Source organism: Hyperolius riggenbachi, chromosome 3, assembly GCF_040937935.1.
Source record: "Hyperolius riggenbachi isolate aHypRig1 chromosome 3, aHypRig1.pri, whole genome shotgun sequence".
NCBI lineage: Eukaryota > Metazoa > Chordata > Amphibia > Anura > Hyperoliidae > Hyperolius > Hyperolius riggenbachi.
In genome coordinates, this window is record NC_090648.1 from 369,366,960 (window position 1) to 369,386,001 (window position 19,042).

Consider the following 19,042-nt stretch of genomic DNA (forward strand, 5'->3'; position numbering starts at 1 on the left):
GCGCTGGTTCTGACAGGTTTACGGACCAATCGGACTGCCAGATCTAGCGTAAGATTGTTTTAAAATAACCCTCTAATACCCCAGGGGTCTGATTCCCCAAGTTTGGTATCAACGTTCTTGATAAATTCTGACAAACCTAAAAATGTTATTAGATTTAACACAACTTGTACGGGGTGCAGATGAGCACACTTATCATGATTCAGGTAAAATTTTGTCTCTCGAAGAGGGGCAGGGATCTCCTATTCCAAAGAGGTGTGTGATCCACGCCCCCTAACCCCTCCTTGCTGGAGTGGGGGCTATAACCAGACAGAGCCCAGAAAGCTCTGTGTCCTTTACCTTCAATCTGATGCCTAGTAACATCCTGGCAGCCCGCAAGGACGCGGGCAAACCCTCCCTCTTGGAACTTCCTAACAAAGGCCTGTTGGCCGCATGGCAACCGCCATTTTGGGACTTTCGCCAAAGACTTGCGATTGCCGCATGGACTACCAATAACGGTATTTGAACTGTATATTAAGACATTCTGTTCTCTTTTCCTCTCTTCTCTCTGTCAATCAATCTGTTCTAAAATAAGCTGTGTGTATGTAGTTTAGAAATAAACTAACGATTTTATCGTTCAGTCTTGTGCCTGTTCTGGTCATCTGATTGCTGCTATAACGAATCTGCCCTCTGAAGAGTCAGTCATACTACCGCATTGTTTTATGATTTGCTTATAAATTGTTGATTTGCTAGCTAGGTTGTAAATAACCGTTTCTTCCTTCTAGGATTAGCTAGTACCAGATTTACTGTGCGAAATCGATAACTTCGTTTCTCGATTATAAATACAATTCGAGATTGCATCATATAGGGACCCAGTAACCTTTCTTTAACGTCACATTGCTCACAGTCTTTAAGCCGTCGGAAGTGTTTATTCCCCGAACGGTGACTTGAGCGTGTTGAACGTGATTGGGCTGGCTACCGTCTTATGATAGCGTTGGGGTCTCTTCGCCCTAGTTGGAGACTGTCTGCTCCATTCATCCAATCAGACAGTGGTGGCAGTGTATTTATCCGATTTCCAGCGCGAAATCGATATTTTTAGTTTACAGATTGTATATACAATCAAAATTGTACATGTATGGGCACCTCCAACCAATCTTAACCGTTTACTACGCACACAGTGAATTGCCTCCAGCAGCCCTCTAGTGCATGAGACCTGCATGGCAACAGTGGCCTAGTAATACGGGATTGGGGATGTTTGTCCCATTACATATTGTCGGCAGCTGCGCGACCAATCTTTATTGTCAGTCTGTTCACCGTACTTCCTGCGTATGCTAACGGGAGCAGATTAGACGGGATTGGCACGCTCTGTCGCCTTTTCTTCTTACCTCTGACGATCCAGCAACTGGTCTCGTTGTCCGTCTGCGCCCGTACTTCCTGCGTACGCTAACGGGAGCAGATCTCGACGGGATCGCGGGGCTGGATTGTCACATTGACCATGAAAAGATTTCTCCAGCCCTTTGGTGAAGGGAAAAAAAAAGTGTATTTAAACCAAAAACTGTATTAACCCCTGGCTCCCCTGATCTTCTTATAAACCAAGCCTTTCCCTCTGCTGTCCCTGTTAATAGTGGCGACAGGGAATATTTTATAAGGCTCTAACTACTTTTTTAGGACGAATAAACGTTGATTCGTCACAGGCTGTAGAAGGGCCATCTAGCCCCTGAACAAGCTGGCGTTATTGGCCAAAACACAAGTTTTGTAACAATTTAAGCTGTAATGGGCCTATGCTTATTACTGTTATTGAATATGTAAATTAATGATGTCAAGCGCACATCACAGTATACTGTGATTTGCACTGGACATCATTAATTTACCGGTACATATTACATTTTGCCAGCCAAGTTGCAGCGCATTCATTAGAGCAATATATCTCTGCATAACTTTTATTGCATTGTGGACACTGGAGCGCTTTTTTTTTTTCCCTTGAAATTATTTATTATTATTATTATTATTATTATTATTATTATTATTATTATTATTATTGGATGTTTATCACAGATGAAGAGTCTTGATTGTATATTTTTGAACATTAAAGATAAGGGGACTGTTTTGCAATTGGTTTCTGGAGCCTACCGTTCATTTGCATATCCTTGTAATGCATTGGTGTGACTTCAGGTGTAGTGTTACACCTCAAAGGATACATTTAGTTTTCTCCCAATATTTTTAGTTTTTAGTAGAAATTACACAGTGTATATGAGGCTCTTGGTTCTTTTTCGTGCAGTACACATTTTTGTTTTCAGCTCATGTTGTTCAGATTACATATACAAAAATTATTTGACATTGAAATTCGCTGTTGTGTTCACAGTATTTCAATATCAACTTGGAATTCTTTTTATCTCATTGACCATCCCTATGGAAACCCCCCCCCCCCCCCCCCCCCCCATCCTAGTTCTTATTGCTTAGCCTGTAGGGTCCGAGTTCCTCTATTTATATAGAAAGAAAGCTCTACACAAACTGTATATTAAGAAATAACTCTTGTCCAGGCACTCATTTTTGTCTTGATTTCTGTTGGATTGCATGTCACTCTTTTGCTATTAAGACCCCACAGGGAACTAATATTTAACCACTTAAGGACCACAGTCTTTTCGCCCCTTAAGGACCAGAGCCTTTTTCTCCATTCAGACCACTGCAGCTTTCACGGTTTATTGCTCGGTCATACAACCTACCACCTAAAGGAATTTTACCTCCTTTTCTTGTCACTAATACAGCTTTCTTTTGCTGCTATTTGATTGCTGCTGCGAGTTTTAGTTTTTATTATATTCATCAAAAAAGACATGAATTTTGGCAAAAAAAATGACTTTTTTAACTTGCTGTGCTGACATTTTTCAAATAAAGTAAAATTTCCTATACATTTGAGCGCGAAAGTTATTCTGCTACATGTCTTTGATAAAAAAAAAAAACCATTCAGTGTACCGGTATATTTATTGGATTGGGTAAAAAGTTATAGCGTTTACAAACTATGGTGCCAAAAGTGAATTTTCCCATTTTCAAGCATCTCTGACTTTTCTGCGCACCTGTCAGGTTTTCATGAGGGGCTAAAATTCCAGGATAGTACAAATACCCCACCAAATGACCCCATTTGGAAAGAAGACATCCCAAATTAATTCAGTGAGAGGCATGGTGAGTTCATAGAAGATTTTATTTTTTGTCACAAGTTAGCGGAAAATGACACTTTGTAGACATCAAAAAAAAAAAAAAAAAAGTTTCCATTTCTTCTAACTTGCGACAAAAAAAAATTAAATCTGCCACGGACTCACTATGCTCCTCTCTGAATACCTTGAAGTGTCTACTTTCCAAAATGGGGGTCATTTGTGGGGTGTGTTCACTGTCCTGGCATTTTGGGGGGTGCCTAATTGTAAGCACCCCTGTAAAGCCTAAAGATGCTCATTGGACTTTGGGCCCCTTAGCGCAGTTAGGCTGCAAAAAAGTGCCACACATGTGGTATTGCCGTACTCGTGTGTTTTGGGGTGTATTTTTACACATACCCATGCTGGGTGGGAGAAATATCTCCGTAAATGACAATTGTTTTATTTTTTTTACACACAATTGTCTATTTATAGAGATATTTCTCCCACTCAGCATGGGTATGTGGAAAAATACACCCCAAAACACATTATACTACTTCTCCTGAGTACGGCGATACCACGTGTGGCACTTTTTTGCACCCTAACTGCGCTAAGGGGCCCAAAGTTCAATGAGTACCTTTAGGATTTCACAGGTCATTTTGAGAAATTTTGTTTCAAGACTACTCCTCACGGTTTAGGGCCCCTAAAATGCCAGGACAGTAAAGGAACCCCACAAATTACCCCATTTTAGAAAGAAGACACCCCAAGGTATTTCGTTAGGAGGATGGTGAGTTCATAGAATTTTTTTTTTTTTTTTTTTTGGTCACAAGTTAGCGGAAATTGATTTTAATTGTTTTTTTTCACAAAGTGTCATTTTCCGCTAACTTGTGACAAAAAATAAAATCTTCTATGAACTCACCATACTCCTAACGGAATACCTTGGGGTGTCTTCTTTCTAAAATGGGGTCATTTGTGGGGTTCCTATACTGCCCTGGCATTTTAAGGGCCCTAAACCGTGAGGAGTAGTCTTGAAACCAAATGTTGCAAAATGACCTGTGAAATCTTAAAGGTACTCATTGGATTTTGGGCCCCTTAGCGCAGTTGGGGTGCAAAAAAGTGCCACATGTGGTATTGCCGTACTCAGGAGAAGTAGTATAATGTGTTTTGGGGTGTATTTTTACACATACCCATGCTGGGTGGGAGAAATATCTCTGTAAATGACAATTGTTTTTTTTTTTTTTTTTTTACACACAACTGTCCATTTACAGAGAGATTTCTCCCACCCAGCATGGGTATGTGTAAAAATACACCCCAAAACACAATATACTACTTCTTCTGAGTATGGCGATACCACATGTGACACTTTTTTGCAACCTAGGTGCGCTAAGGGGCCTAACGTCCTATTCACAGGTCATTTTGAGGCATTTGGATTCTAGACTACTGCTCACGGTTTAGGGCCCCTAAAATGCCAGGGCAGTATAGGAACCCCACAAGTGACCCCATTTTAGAAAGAAGACACCCCAAGGTATTCTGTTAGGAGTATGGTGAGTTCATAGATTTTTTTTTTTTTTGTCACAAGTTAGCGGAAAATGACACTTTGTGAAAAAAAAAACAATACATATCAATTTCCGCTAACTTGTGACAAAAAATAAAATCTTCTATGAACTCATCATACACCTAACAGAATACCTTGGGGTGTCTTCTTTCTAAAATGGGGTCACTTGTGGGGTTCCTATACTGCCCTAGCATTTTAGGGGCCCTAAACCGTGAGGAGTAGTCTTGAACCCAAATGTCTCAAAATGACCTGTGAAATCCTAAAGGTACTCATTGGACTTTGGGCCCCTTAGCACAGTTGGGCTGCAAAAAAGTGTCACACATGTGGTATCGCCGTACTCAGAAGTAGTAGTATAATGTGTTTTGTGGTGTATTTTTACATATAACCATGCTGGGTGGGAGAAATATCTCTGTAAATGACACATTTATGATTTTTTTTTTTTTTTTACACACAATTGTCCATTTACAGAGAGATTTCTCCCACCCAGCATGGGTATGTGTAAAAATACACCACAAAACTACATTATACTACTTCTTCTGAGTACGGCGATACCACATGTGTGGCACTTTTTTTTTTTTTTTTGCAGCCTAGGTGCGCTAAGGGGCCCAACGTCCTATTCACAGGTCATTTTGAGGCATTTGTTTTCTAGACTACTCCTCACGGTTTAGGGCCCCTAAAATGCCAGGGCAGTATAGGAACCCCACAAGTGACTCCATTTTAGAAAGAAGACACCCCAAGGTATTCGTTAGGGGGTATGATGAGTTCATAGAAGATTTTATTTTTGTCACAAGTTAGTGAAAAATGACACTTGTGAAAAAAAACAATAAAAATCCAATTTCCGCTAACTTTTGACAAAAAATAAAATTTTCTATGAACTCATCATACACCTAACAGAATACCTTGGGGTGTCTTCTTTCTAAAATTGGGTCACTTGTGGGGTTCCTATACTGCCCTGGCATTTTCGGGCCCAAAACTGTGAGTAGTCTGGAAACCAAATGTCTCAAAATGACTGTTCAGGGGTATAAGCATCTGCAAATTTTGATGACAGGTGGTCTATGAGGGGGCAAATTTTGTGGAACCGGTCATAAGCAGGGTGGCCTCTTAGATAACAGGATGTTTTGGGCCTGATCTGATGGATAGGAGTGCTAGGGGGGTGACAGGAGGTGATTGATGGGTGTCTCAGGGGGCGGTTAGAGGGGAAAATAGATGCAATCAATGCACTGGGGAGGTGATCGGAAGTGGGTCTGAGGGGGATCTGAGGGTTTGGCCGAGTGATCAGGAGCCCACATGGGGCAAATTAGGGCCTGATCTGATGGGTAGGTGTGCTAGGGGGTGACAGGAGGTGATTGATGGGTGTCTCAAGGTGTGATTAGAGGGGGGAAATAGATGCAAGCAATGCACTAGCGAGGTGATCAGGGCTGGGGTCTGAGGGTGTTCTGAGGTGTGGGCGGGTGATTGGGTGCCCGCAAGGGGCAGATTGGGGTCTAATCTGATGGGTAACAGTGACAGGTGGTGATAGGGGGTGATTGATGGGTAATTAGTGGGTGTTTAGAGGAGAGAAGAGATGTAAACACTGCACTTGGGAGGTGATCTGATGTCGGATCTGCGGGCGATCTATTGGTGTGGGTGGGTGATCAGATTGCCCGCAAGGGGCAGGTTAGGGGCTGATCGATGGGTAGCAGTGACAGGGGGTGATTGACAGGTGATCAGGGGGGATAGATGCATACAGTACACGGGGGGGGGGGGGTCTGGGGAGAATCTCTGAGGGGTAAGGGGGTGATCAGGAGGGAGTAGAGGGCAGATTAGGGACTAAAAAAAAAAATAGCGTTGACAGGGAGTGATTGATGGGTGATTAGGGGGGTGACTGGGTGCAAACAGTGGTCTTGGGGGTGGGCAGGGGGGGGGGGTCTGAGGGGGGGCTGTGGGCGATCAGGGGGCAGGGGGGGGGGGAAATCAGTGTGCTTGGGTGCAGACTAGGGTGGCTGCAGCCTGCCCTGGTGGTCCCTCGGACACTGGGACCACCAGGGCAGGAGGCAGCCAGTATAATAGGCTTTGTATACATTACAAAGCCTATTATACAATGTGTCAGCGGCGATACGGGTGCTAGTAACCCGGCGGTGCTTCCGAACGGCCGGCGGGTTACAGCGAACGGTGGGCGGAGCCAGTCCCCGGCGGCTGATCGCGTCACGAATGACGCAATCGCCGCATAGCCACTCCCGCAGCCGCCCCCCGCCGATGGGCGTATTGCGGTCGTTTGGGCCCGGAGTTTGCCGCCGCCCATCGGCTGGGGGCGGTCCTCAAGTGGTTAAAATGTTCCATAGTGTATAAGTGACCACACGCAAAGACTACAACGAATTCTGCTTCTGTTCTGTAGTGCAGAGAGCATTAGTACATCTATACTGGTATTTGACTCACATCCAGGTTTCATACATTGCTGTGGCACATTACCAGGCTCCTGCATTACACAGAAGCTTGTATTTGTTTTCATGCAGTGAAGGCTGAATACCAGTCCTAACTAGTGATAACAGCATCTTCTCCTAGAGCTGAACAGAATTGTGGAATTCATCAGCATTAGCTTGTGGAATTTCTGGGACAGCATTATATAACCTTGTACTTTCCAGCAGCTCTGCACACTCTCCTAGCATACTCTGTGTTTCCCCTAAAATCCTGCAATGCAACAAAACAAAACGCAGCACACGCTCCTCCTGAGAGAGCTGTTTGTTTTTCTTCCATCACCACGAGCTTTACTTCATTTTAGTTTAAATCTCTCATATATTATTTATTTATTTTTTTGCAATCTGATTTAATTAAATATTATATATGTATGCTATGATATGTATATTGCAGCAGAAATCTTTCAGGTGCCCAGCTTGTAGGCTTTTCAGGTTTTACTGTGTGGTCTGCAAAGAGTTTTTGTTTTTAGTGGCTATTGAATGAACTACTCCAGGCACCCCCTATAAATACCGATGTGGGTAGAAATGTCGGCCCTCCTCTTCCCAGAAAAGCTGCTTACAGGTGACCACTGTTCCTCGTCTTGATTTGCTGTGTCCCTTGTCCCCTGGTGCCATTATGACAGAAGTGAAGATACTGCGTTGCTCTTTTCTGAGATGGGCACTAGTACTCTGCTTCATGGTAAGGCATGGGGGTGGATTGGATGGACAAGGTCATTATTGGATGTTGAGCGAAAGGAGCCATATATTGCCATATAGAGCTTCTCATTGTAGACTTCCCCATTGTCCTGGGAACAAGGGACCTGGAAAGAGAAGAGTCGGTCAGGATTGGAGATAACATTCCTGGAGAGGTGAGTATCGCTTTTCCTTCCCACAGGTTGGTTCGATTCTTCCCTGGAGATGGCCTATGGGAGATGGGATCATGCATTTGTATGCAGGGCTTTGGAGTTGGTACAAAAATCATACTCCGACTCTTCAGCTAATGAAAACACCGACTCTGACTCCAGGTACCCTAAATTACTCCTGACTCCACAGCCCTGTTCTTATGAATACAGTTTATAATCTTCCTGTGATACTTCAGCTGTGTACTTCACTGATGTCCGCTTCTATATATTTACCATTGTCGATGGTCACTTTCCCATTTGGATGATGTATGCCCAGCTATGAGTACTGCTTAAATTGAATGTTCACCAGAGAAGAATGTATACGGTGTACTATTTTGGGTTTTTTTGTTGCATTTTTTTTTTCTTTTGTTCACATTAAATTATTATATCTTGGTGATCTGCAGTGGAGATGGTCGTTGATATGCAAATAATTCTGGCTTGCATTAAAGGAATCCTAAAGTGAGAGGAGTATGGAGGCTGCCATATTTATTTACTCTTAAATACAGTAGGGTCTCCTTCTAGTAAACTCTGAAGGATATGCAGATCAGAGGTTTCTGACTGAAGTCTAACTGGTTTAGCTGCATGCTTGTTTCAGGTGTGTGATTCAGACACTACTGCAGCCAAAGAGATCATCAAGATGCCAGGAAACTGGTATTACAGTAGAATCCCAGGTTTACACCTGTCTTTAGCACGTGTCGAAATCCAGTGTACAGGAAAGGTATGACAGGGAACGGTACAGGTTGTGTACAGAAACAGGAAAGGTATGCAGGGAACGGTACAGGTTGTGTACAGGACAGGTATGCGAGGGAACGGTACAGGTTGTGTACAGAAACGGGAAAGGTATGCATTGGAACGGTACAGGTTATGTACAGAAACAGGAAAGGTATGCAGGGAACGGTACAGGATGTGTACAGGAAATGCATGCAGGGAACGGTACAGGTTGTGTACAGAAACAGGAAAGGCATGCAGGGAACGGTACAGGTTATGTACAGAAACGGGAAAGGTATGCAGTGGAACTGTACAGGTTATGTACAGAAACAGGAAAGACATGCAGGGAACGGTACAGGTTATGTACAGAAACAGGAAAGGTATGCAGGGAACGGTACTGGTTGTGTACAGGAAAGGTATGCGAGGGAACGGTACAGGTTGTGTACAGAAACAGGAAATTTATGCAGGGGAACGGTACAGGTTATGTACAGAAACAGGAAAGGTATGCAGGGGACAGTACAGAGATGGTAAAGCTGCTGGTCAGTATACAGGCTGCTGTGGAGTGATGTTTGTAACCAGTAGATAGCCCGGCAGTTGTAGTCAGTAGTTGGCCCGGGAGTCCTATCTCTTTGCATTGTAATTACAGATCGGATAGCAAATTAAGACTGATTTTAATAAATGGATTGCATGTCCTGACTAATGCATTTCTCTTTCTGTTGCATGCAGTTGGCTCATTGCTATTCTGGCTCAGGTAAATCCGTTATTTGGACCTCAGCTGAGTTCAGACGTCATATATTACTTGAAATACCACTGGTCTTAGATGCACCCCTCCACTGAAACAATCCAGGTAATGAATGTGCTCATAGTAAAAAATTTTAATCTTCTTAAATGAAAATTTGAAAAACTTTTTGTATTTGTTCTGATTGTTATAAATTACATTAAATTACTGCTTATGATTTCTTTAAAAATAAAAAATACACATATTTAATGTACATACACAGTAGATGCCCAGTTATCCGAAACACGATTATTCAGCAGTACTCGCAGTGATGTGGGCTCTGTCCAGACCCATGTGTTCAGTAACAAAAAAAAAAAACGTTTAAGCAAGACTGCACAGTGATACCTGTCGTTCTACCAGTGTGACTGCTGCTGTGAAGCAGATTACTGAAGACTAATATGAATATAGATTTGTTAACTTACATCAGCTGTGTATAGCCTGAAGCTAAAATTAAGCTTAAAAGTACATTGCTACCTAGAAAGGCTATGTCCACTCATGTAAGCTATGGAAAATGAGCAGCTGGGGCTGTGGAGTCGGTACAAAAATCCAACTCCTCAGTTTATGAAATCTCCAACTCCAGGTACCCAAAATTACTCAGACTCCTTGACTCCAACTCTTGGCATTCAAAGCTAAGCTGCTTCTAAACTACCCACATTGCTAATTACCAGAAAGACTGAGTGAGGTAAACATTTTAGAGCATGGATCATCACTACTGTGACTGCAGTATGTAGAGAAGGTATCTGCAGAGAAAAGGAGTACTGGGGACCAGCAGGAGCCTTCCTGGTGTGGTGACTGTTTTCTCCCTGTAATGTTCTTGTGTCCATGCCTTGTCATTCTGTATTCCCTATACGTGCATTTACTCACATGGCTATGCAAAGCAGCCGGGAGAGTTCTGGGTGTGCGTCAAGGGCTGGTTCTCTCGTGAAGCAAAGTGAAATATTGCATCAGGTGCAGAGATTACAGGGGCAGCATGTTTATACTGTGTTTACACTAACAGCATGCAGACAGAGTAGGAGAAGCAAGAGGAGAGCGAGGTGAAGAGGTCATCATTGGGGGAAAATCAGCTTGTTGTGCTGCGTGAGGAGTCTGACAGCGAGTAAGGAGGGGAGAGGCAGGAGGGCAGGGTTTCACTTGACTTGCACAGCAAAAGGGAGGAGGTGGCACTGCTTTCCTGAATGAGGAGAAATTGAGTGGCTGAGCGGGAGCAGTTTATTGTCACAGATTCACAGCCAGCCAGTGTGTTATTGTGTTGAGCTGCAGCATGTCATGTAAGAACATTAAATGAAGCAGAGTAAATTGTCGGGTGCTGTACGATCATTCCAAATGGGGGGGGGGGGGGAGCACCAAAAAGTCTAGAACCGGCCCTGCATGTGTCCTTTAGAAGTCTCCCGGACACTGCTGTACACAGCCATGCAAGCATACATGAAAGATGAGGTGGAGTGGATCGAGCATGCGCCACGCCTTCATCCTCTATTCAACTGGCTCTAATCCGAGTCATGCACGGGGACAGAGTTGCACTTTAATCCTGCTCCTATAAAGAGATTGTATTGTGTACTTATTAATTTACAAACAAACTGCGCCTATCCTTTACAGATGTTCCAACTTTACGGACAAACCTCAATAATATGTAATAGAACCTCAAACTTATACAATTCACACTGAAGAGTTTTCGCTATCAAAAGTCCAGAAAATGGAAAGCATAAGGTGATAAATGACAGCGCTCCTCACTAGGAGTGCTGTCCCTTATCACCTTATTGTGTACTTATTGCTTCCTTGATCGCGTGAATTCATATATTGTAGAATTTATTGCCATTACTGTATAATACTTGACAAGCTTGCGTATGCCTGATGTCACCTCTGTTTTGTTTTTCAGGGAGGCCTGGAAGATTTGCCTTAATGTTATTGCCTTCTCACTAAATTGCCTTAAGCTCTGTATTAAATTAATTGTTCTACATTCCTCACATGTGGGCACAGTGTTTCCTCCATCAGCTGTGCCAGATTGTCACTCTGTGCTATAAACCTATTATGAACTTCATACTTGAGCCTTTATATTTCCTGCCAGGCTCCAGAGTGTCAGCAGATCACTGTGGACCGTCTACTCTATATCCTGCAGTGAAAAGAATTGCAAACGCTTAGGCACATGGTACAGTTTGTTTTGTCTTCTACTTTCTGTCCTCTCAGTATTCCCTGTTCAGTGACTCCAACATTGAAAGATCTTCAAATGAGAATTTCAGTGCATTTTTTTTCTTCCGTGTGTAATGCTAAACACATGCTGCTATTGTCACATCCGAATGTGCCTTTTATTCAAGTTCTTGGATTGCTTGTTTTTATAAAAATAAAAGATTGTTCTTTGAGAAATGAATGTTATATTTTCTATACTACTGATTCAGATCCTAACAAACCTTCATAGGAAGTGCACAGGCAGACAACAGATACAGTATGTGCATCGACTCATAGCAGCCTAGCTATAATTCAGCAGTCGGGAAGTGGGAGCTGATTGGCTGTTTTGGATTGCTGCTGTGATCTTCTTCAATAAAGATAATGACTAATGTTACAAAGACTCAGCTTTGTTGTCCTCATTTTGCCTTGATGAAATACTGATTGCTAAAGTCAAGAAACCAAACCAATCGATATACTGTAATTTTTGAAAGGTTAAAGATTAATTTTGTGCAACTTTGATGATTGCAAACATTCTATTCAAATGTTTAGCATGCAAAGTAAGCTTTTGAGTAGACTAGAGTGCATGTGTAGGAAAAAGGCACTGGCAATACTGCCCATATTCTGCTAAAGCATTTTTACATGCACAAATTCTACCCCTAGCTACTTCCTAATCAAGCCACTACTATAAACCCTATGCCAAACACTACCTGTCTATTCTTTTTTTTTTTTTTTTTTTTTTTTTTTTAAAGATTCTTTTATTTTTACATAGAAAAAAAGAACAAAAACAATGACGATTGTCAGCAAATAACATGTTTCTCTTAACAGGGAGTCCTATGATAGAATTAGAATAGGTTTATGCAATCCAATAGCATATATGAACATAATAAAGTGGAGACGTAATCCAGCACGGCTCCATATATTCAACAAGAAGTGCACAAGTTAGTCAACAGTAAGGGGGAGCATAAAGGCAGCCCAAGTGTTCTAGTCATAGCTATAATATAAACTGCTCTCCCACCCGGTCAGCGCCCATAGCAGGCCAGCCGGACACCCCGGGCCCAGAGGAAACTTCCATCGGGGGTCCAGCAGAGCCGGCAAGGCGCTGGGCAGGATCGGGACAAGCGTCTTGGGTTAAATCAAGTTAAGTATGGGAGGAAGCCCAAAACTGTTGAAAAGATCAGCAAGTTAATCATTTCCCTGGGAGACTGCTTAGGAAAGAGAGACAGAGGGACAGAGTGATAAGAAAAGGGGGGGAATTGGAAAGTAGGAATGGCTGCGGCCAAGGCCCAGGCAGGCCCGCGTGGGGGTCCCAAGGAGAGGGAGAAGGTACTCCCCCCAACGCCAGGTAGAGGATGGATCAGCCACAGATCAAAAGGCTGTATCATGAGAGCGTTCAACCCTGAGGGCCTAGATCATACCCATTAACCAGTGAGTCACCTACCCATTAGTGAACGATAGCATTGTGTCTCTTGAAATTCAAACCACCCGAACCATGTCTTCCAATAATGTTCCTGTCTGTCCTGGATGGAGGCAGTGAGCTCTTCCATCTTTTGTGTCTGTGCTACTGCTCTAAGCCATTCCACCACTGTAGGTGGGTCAGTGGATTTCCAATGTTTGGCCACCAGACACCTAGCAGCATTGACCAAATGTCTAGTGAGTGTTTTTTTTATATTTTCTGATGGACCATGTGTTATGGTGTAGCAGGAAGAACGCTGGGCAATCAGGTGGGAGAAAGTCTGTTAGTTCATGCATTGTATTTCTTACATCTGTCCAGAACTGGGAGAGCCTAGCACAGGACCAAAAAATATGTAATATGGTACCCACTTCTTGTCCACATCTCCAGCAGAGATTTGTGGTGTTTGGAAACATAAGATGAAGACGATGGGGTGTCAGGTACCATCTTGTTAAGATTTTGTAGCCGGCCTCCTGAGCCCTGGAAGAGATGGAGATTTGTGTGCAAACACCAAAACCTTATCCCACTGCTTATCACTAAATGTGAATCCTAAGTCCTGTTCCCACTTGTTTCTAAAGGGTTCTGATGGGGAGGTAGAGTCATTCAGTAAGGAGTATGTCAGTGAAACCGTGCCTCTTAATTGACCCTCACCTTGGCATGCTTTTTCAAACAGTAAGGGGTCGATCAAAGTTGTTTTTGGGTCCGTGTGACAGGAGAAAATGTTTGAATTGGATCCAACTCCAGTCGTCCAAAACTTGAGAGCCCAGGTTTTGCCGTAGTGTTTAAAGAGGAACCCAGTTACCACCTATGGTGAGATGTTGAGCTCGGAGCACATGTTTGCCCCGCCAGGCTAAATAGCTCTTGGCAGGGAGGCCCAAAGGAAAGGACGGGTTATCCAATATGGGAAGGAGCGGGGTCGGCCATGGGGAGAGTAGGGGCATCTGCCTGTATTTAGCAAAGATGTTGGCTGTGTGGGTAATGAGAGATGCCGCTGGGTCCGATGAATGCCAGGACCGTGTCGACCAGGGGATATGTTTAATCTCAGCTTTTATTTCTTCTTCCATTCCAACCCATCTTTTATGACCAGCATGTCTATGCCAGTCGATAATACGGGTTAGAACTGCTGCAGCACAGTAAAGACGGGGATTGGGAACAGCCATGCCTCCCAGTTCTTTTGGTGCCGTTAAAATTTGATATTTCAGCCTGGGCTTCCGCCCAAACCAAATGAATTTGGAGAAAGTTTGGGTAATTGCTTTGAAAAATGTGGCAGGGATTGGGATTGGAAGGGTCTGAAATAAAGTAGGCGTGGCATAATGGTCATTTTAACAATATTCGATCTCCCGAACCAGGAAAATTGCGATTTGTTCCAGCGCTGCAGGTCCTGCCTGATTCTCTGCAGCGCCGGAAGGAAGTTGCTGGAAACTAGGTCTTTTGGGTCAGGGGTAATGTGGACCCCCAAATACTTCAAATGGTGTGAAGGCCAGCGGAACGGGAAGTTACTTTGGATTGTCAGTTTGAGGGGTTCCGGGAGGAGCACCCCCATCGCCTCACTTTTATCATAATTGATTGACATGTTTGATAAAAGCCCGTATGTTCGAAACTCTAGCAGGAGGTTGGGTAGGGAGATATGCGGGTTGGTTAGATAAAAAAGCATATCGTCCGCGTAAGCGGCAACTTTATGCGTGGATCTTGGGAAGTCAACTCCCTTAATATCAGGGTTATTGCGGATTGTGCAGAGGAAAGGTTCAAGGGATAAAGCAAAAATAAGTGGAGATAGTGGGCACCCCTGTCGGGTTCCATTTTGTATATTAAAAGTTTCGGATAGGATACCATTAGCCTTGACCCTGGCGTTGGGGCCAGAGTACAAAGCCAGTATTCTCTTTCTCATGATTCCACCCAGGCCTATGTGGCGTAGGGTGCCTTCAATGAAGTCCCAGTCCACCCTATCAAAAGCTTTTTCAGCGTCGGTAGAGAGAAGCAAAGTGGGGGTGGACCGGGACCTCACCCAGTGAAGCACATCCAGGGTGCGGATAGTGTTGTCCCTGGCCTCTCTGCCCGGGACAAAACCCACCTGGTCTAAATTGATTAGTTTGGGAAGCAAGGGAGCCAGCCTGTTAGCCAGCATTTTGGAGTACAGTTTTAGGTCGACATTCAGTAGGGATATGGGTCGGTAACTCTGGCACTGTGCCGGGTCTTTCCCCTCTTTATGGATAACTGTGATGTGGGATTCCAGCATTTGAGAAGAGAACCAGTTCTGATCTAAAGGTGTGTCTGTGATTGTGTTGAGAGCCTTCAGAAGGTGGGGAGAGAGTAACTGCTGAAATTTTTTATAATATTCTGAGGAGTATCCGTCAGGTCCAGGGGCCTTGCCCGCCGGCATCTGAGAGAGGGCCATCCCCAGTTCGTCCCCCGTGAAAGGCTCCTCCAGCTCTTTAACTTCAGGGAGTGAGAGGCGAGGCATTTGAGAGTTCCTCAAATAGGACTCAATTTTGCTGCGCTTATTGGCTGTCGTGCAGTTGGGCGTAGGAGGGGGGAGATTGTATAACCCTGAGTAATACTCTTTAAAGATCCTCGATATGTCCTTATACTCATGATGGAGCTTAGAGGACTTGTCCTTCATGCAGGGGATATAATTAGATGACTGCTGAGACTTCAAGGCCCTCGCAAGCATGGACCCGCATTTATTGCCCCACTCATAAAATGAGCGGCGGCAGCGTTCGGCTGCATATTTTGCCTTATGGAACAGTAGAGATTTAAAGGGACTCCGAGCAGTGCAGAAACTATGGAAAGATGCATATCATTTTAAAGCTCTCTTTCTCCTCTTTCCAATGATATATAAACCGCCACCCTACGCCTCTGAGTTTTCGCTATTTTCGCGATTGAAATTGCCGCGGCCGCAATTTCAATCGCGAAAATAGAGAAAACTAAAAGGAGTAGGGCGGCGATTTAGGTGTCGCCAGAAAGAGGAGAAAGAGAGCTTTAAAATGATATCCATCTTTCCATAGTTATATTGTATTACACAGGGCGACTTTTTGTCAAAGTCAGCAGCTGCATTCAGCAGAATGGAGCTGCTGACACTGGGGAAAGTGTCGTCCTGTGTAATACAATATAACTATGGCTTGATGGATATCATTTTAAAGCTCTCTTTCTCCTCTTTCTGACGACACCTAAATCGTTGCCCTACACCTTTTAGTTTTCTCTATTTTCGCGATCGAAATCGCGGCCGCGGCAATTTCAATCGCGAAAATAGCGAAAACTAAAAGACGAAGGGTGGTGGTTTATATAGCATTGGAAAGAGGAGAAAGAGTGCTTTAAAATGATATGCATCTTTCCATAGTTTCTGCACTGCTCGGAGTCCCTTTAAGACGATCCCTCTCCTCAGATAGGGCAGACAACGTGGTTGAGGACAGATCCCCCCCCCCCTGTGCTTTAATTCAAGTTCTTTAATTCGAGACAATGAGTCTAGTACCTCTTTTTCTCTTTCCCTCTTGCGGCGAGCTCCTTCTCTTATTAACAGACCTCGCACAAAACATTTGTGTCTCCCATACCACTAGGGGGGACGTGTCCTCACGCACATTTTATCTGAAAAAACGCCTCCATTTCTTTTTTGAGCTTTTCGAAATTTTTGTCTTTAATCAAGGAGTTATTGATCCGCCAAGTGGGGGGTCTGGAGCCACTTTCACTCAGTGCCAATTCGGCCCATACAGGTGCATGGTCCGACAAGGTCATATTTCCAATCCCCGGAGAGGCGGAGAAGGACAGCAGATTGTGTGAAACAAAAATATAGTCTATCCTAGTATAGGAACTATGTGGGAAGGAGAAGAAAGTGTAGTCTCTTTGCGAGGGGTTATGAAGTCTCCACAGATCAACTAGCTGCATGTCATGTAAAAGAGCTTTACATCTACGGAGGAGTCTTTAGGAGAGAGTGGGGATCTCTGCGAGGACGAGTCAAGGGTAGGATCTAGAGCTACATTCAGGTCACCCCCTAGAATGATGCTGCCCTCAGCAAATGCACTTAATTTGGATAAAAAGTTCTGGAGGAAGGATTCTTGCTGAGAGTTGGGAGCATAGAACGAGCCAATCGTCACCTTTTGATTGTAAAGAATGCCCTTAATCAGATTAAAGCGACCCAATGTATCTCCAAACTCCTCAATAAGTGTAAATGGGGTATCCTTAGCTATGAGGATAGCGGTACCTTTCGTTTTGGAGTCCTGCGGAATACTATAAAATGCAGTTTTATAATATCTGCTGAATAATTTGGGGGGCGCGGGCCCCTTAAAATGAGTTTCCTGTAAGCAGATTAAACTGGCTCGTTCCCTGCGCCACAAGTTCAGCGTGGCAGACCTTTTTTCTGGAATGTTCAGCCCCCTGGCGTTGAGGGATAGCACCTTAAGTGACTGTTTGAGCATAGGGCAAAAGCCCCGAGAGCCCCCCAGACCACCCGAACCCCAGCCCCAGCCAAACGCTTACAATAGAGAAAAAGGGAGATAGAACAAGAAGGGGAGAAGGTACAGAGAAGAAGAAAGTTTTGAGTAGCTGTGTAACAAACCACAGAAGAATCACAGGAGGTATACTCGTATATACCGCCCTGCTACTAGGCCTCAAATAGGCCTGTGTATGGACATACATATCCAAGACCTCCGGAGGCCTGAAGGGCTCCCGGGATCGGGGTGGCAAAACGCCCTGGGGTAAAAGAGTCCACACCATGGTTAGGAGTGAAGTCTTTGCCTCCAAAACCCCGTGTGCCAGCATAACATAGTACAGCATATCCTCAGCGCATAAAATGAGAGAACCGTAACAATGCAAATATAACCATTTTATAGCCGTTAGTGTGTATTTATATTCACCAACATAGGAGAGCCCGAACCTAAACCAAAGCCCTCCGTCCGTCCCCCCCACTCTGCGCGTGCCCACCCCCACTACCATAAGAGCCCCATATGATAAAGGTTAGATGCTCTGTAAGAGCTCATCCTATAGCAATTATAAACCAGTAACGCTGCGATCTGTGTAGGCCTGGGCCCTATGCTGCTAGAGGGCAATTAGCTAGCTCCCATTATGCTAGTGGAGACCCCAAGATGCGGGACCCCCCGTCTCCAGCCGCCCCCTCCCCCCACCCCCCCGGACCTAGGACCCTATGTCCGCACCTCCCAGGCCATCAACCTCATTTAGGGTACATATGTGCAGCACATCTCATCCTAGGAGCACAGATACTGAATGGAATACTGAGGTGAGTATATAGTAGTTAACCTAGTACAGCATCAGTGAATAGATTGTGAGCTCCTTTGAGGGACAGTTATATATATATATATACACTGTACAGCGCTGCGTAATATGTCGGCGCTATATAAATACTAAATAATAATAAATAATAATAATAATAGAGCATAAGATAGTACAGGAAATGTAGCGCGGGTACCCATAATGCAAACTGGGAGGGAGGCACGGGGATCCATCATTGTACCAGAGGGGACAGGGGGAGACAGCCCATCGACACAAGGCCCCACCATCCCCGGTACACCACGTCCACGAGTCTTTAGATCCCAGACCGGTGTATAGGCCTGTCGTAAATGTGAGCCGAGAGTTTCCGGGGACTTTGCAGGCTACAGTAGTCCGGACAGCAAGCCTCGTCCCACAGCAGATCCAGGCCAGATACAGTCCTGACAGAGTTTTAGGCAGCCCACAAGTCTGTCGAGGGGTAGCGGCAGTCAAATACGAGGGGGGGGGGAGAGAGCCAAGCAGAGGCCCAAGTTCGTGGGAACAATCGATCCAGAGTTAACAGGGGAACCGGTGACCAGTCAATCCCGCAAAGTACTCACGTTACTGGCGCTTCGATCTGCGGTTTTTCGGCGGGCGAGAGGGGTCAAAAGAATCCGGGTCCCACTCTGGAAGATCAATCGACTGCATGGAGATCGCTGCAAAGAACTCAGGGAGTTCACGTGGATGGCGTAGAGTGGCCGAC

At 44.4% G+C, this 19,042-nt stretch overlaps 1 protein-coding gene across 1 annotated transcript in view; it reads left to right on the top strand.

The window, feature by feature from the left end:
* Positions 1 to 12,031, top strand: part of ATP6V0E1 (ATPase H+ transporting V0 subunit e1) — a 32,052-nt gene extending 20,021 nt beyond the window's left edge. Inside the window, exons 3-4 of the mRNA XM_068277165.1 lie at positions 9,422 to 9,542; positions 11,347 to 12,031. Of these exons, the coding sequence (XP_068133266.1) occupies positions 9,422 to 9,515 (94 nt within the window). The 3' untranslated portion in view covers positions 9,516 to 9,542; positions 11,347 to 12,031. The remainder of the gene's footprint in view (positions 1 to 9,421; positions 9,543 to 11,346) is intronic.
* The last annotated feature ends 7,011 nt before the right edge of the window (positions 12,032 to 19,042 follow it).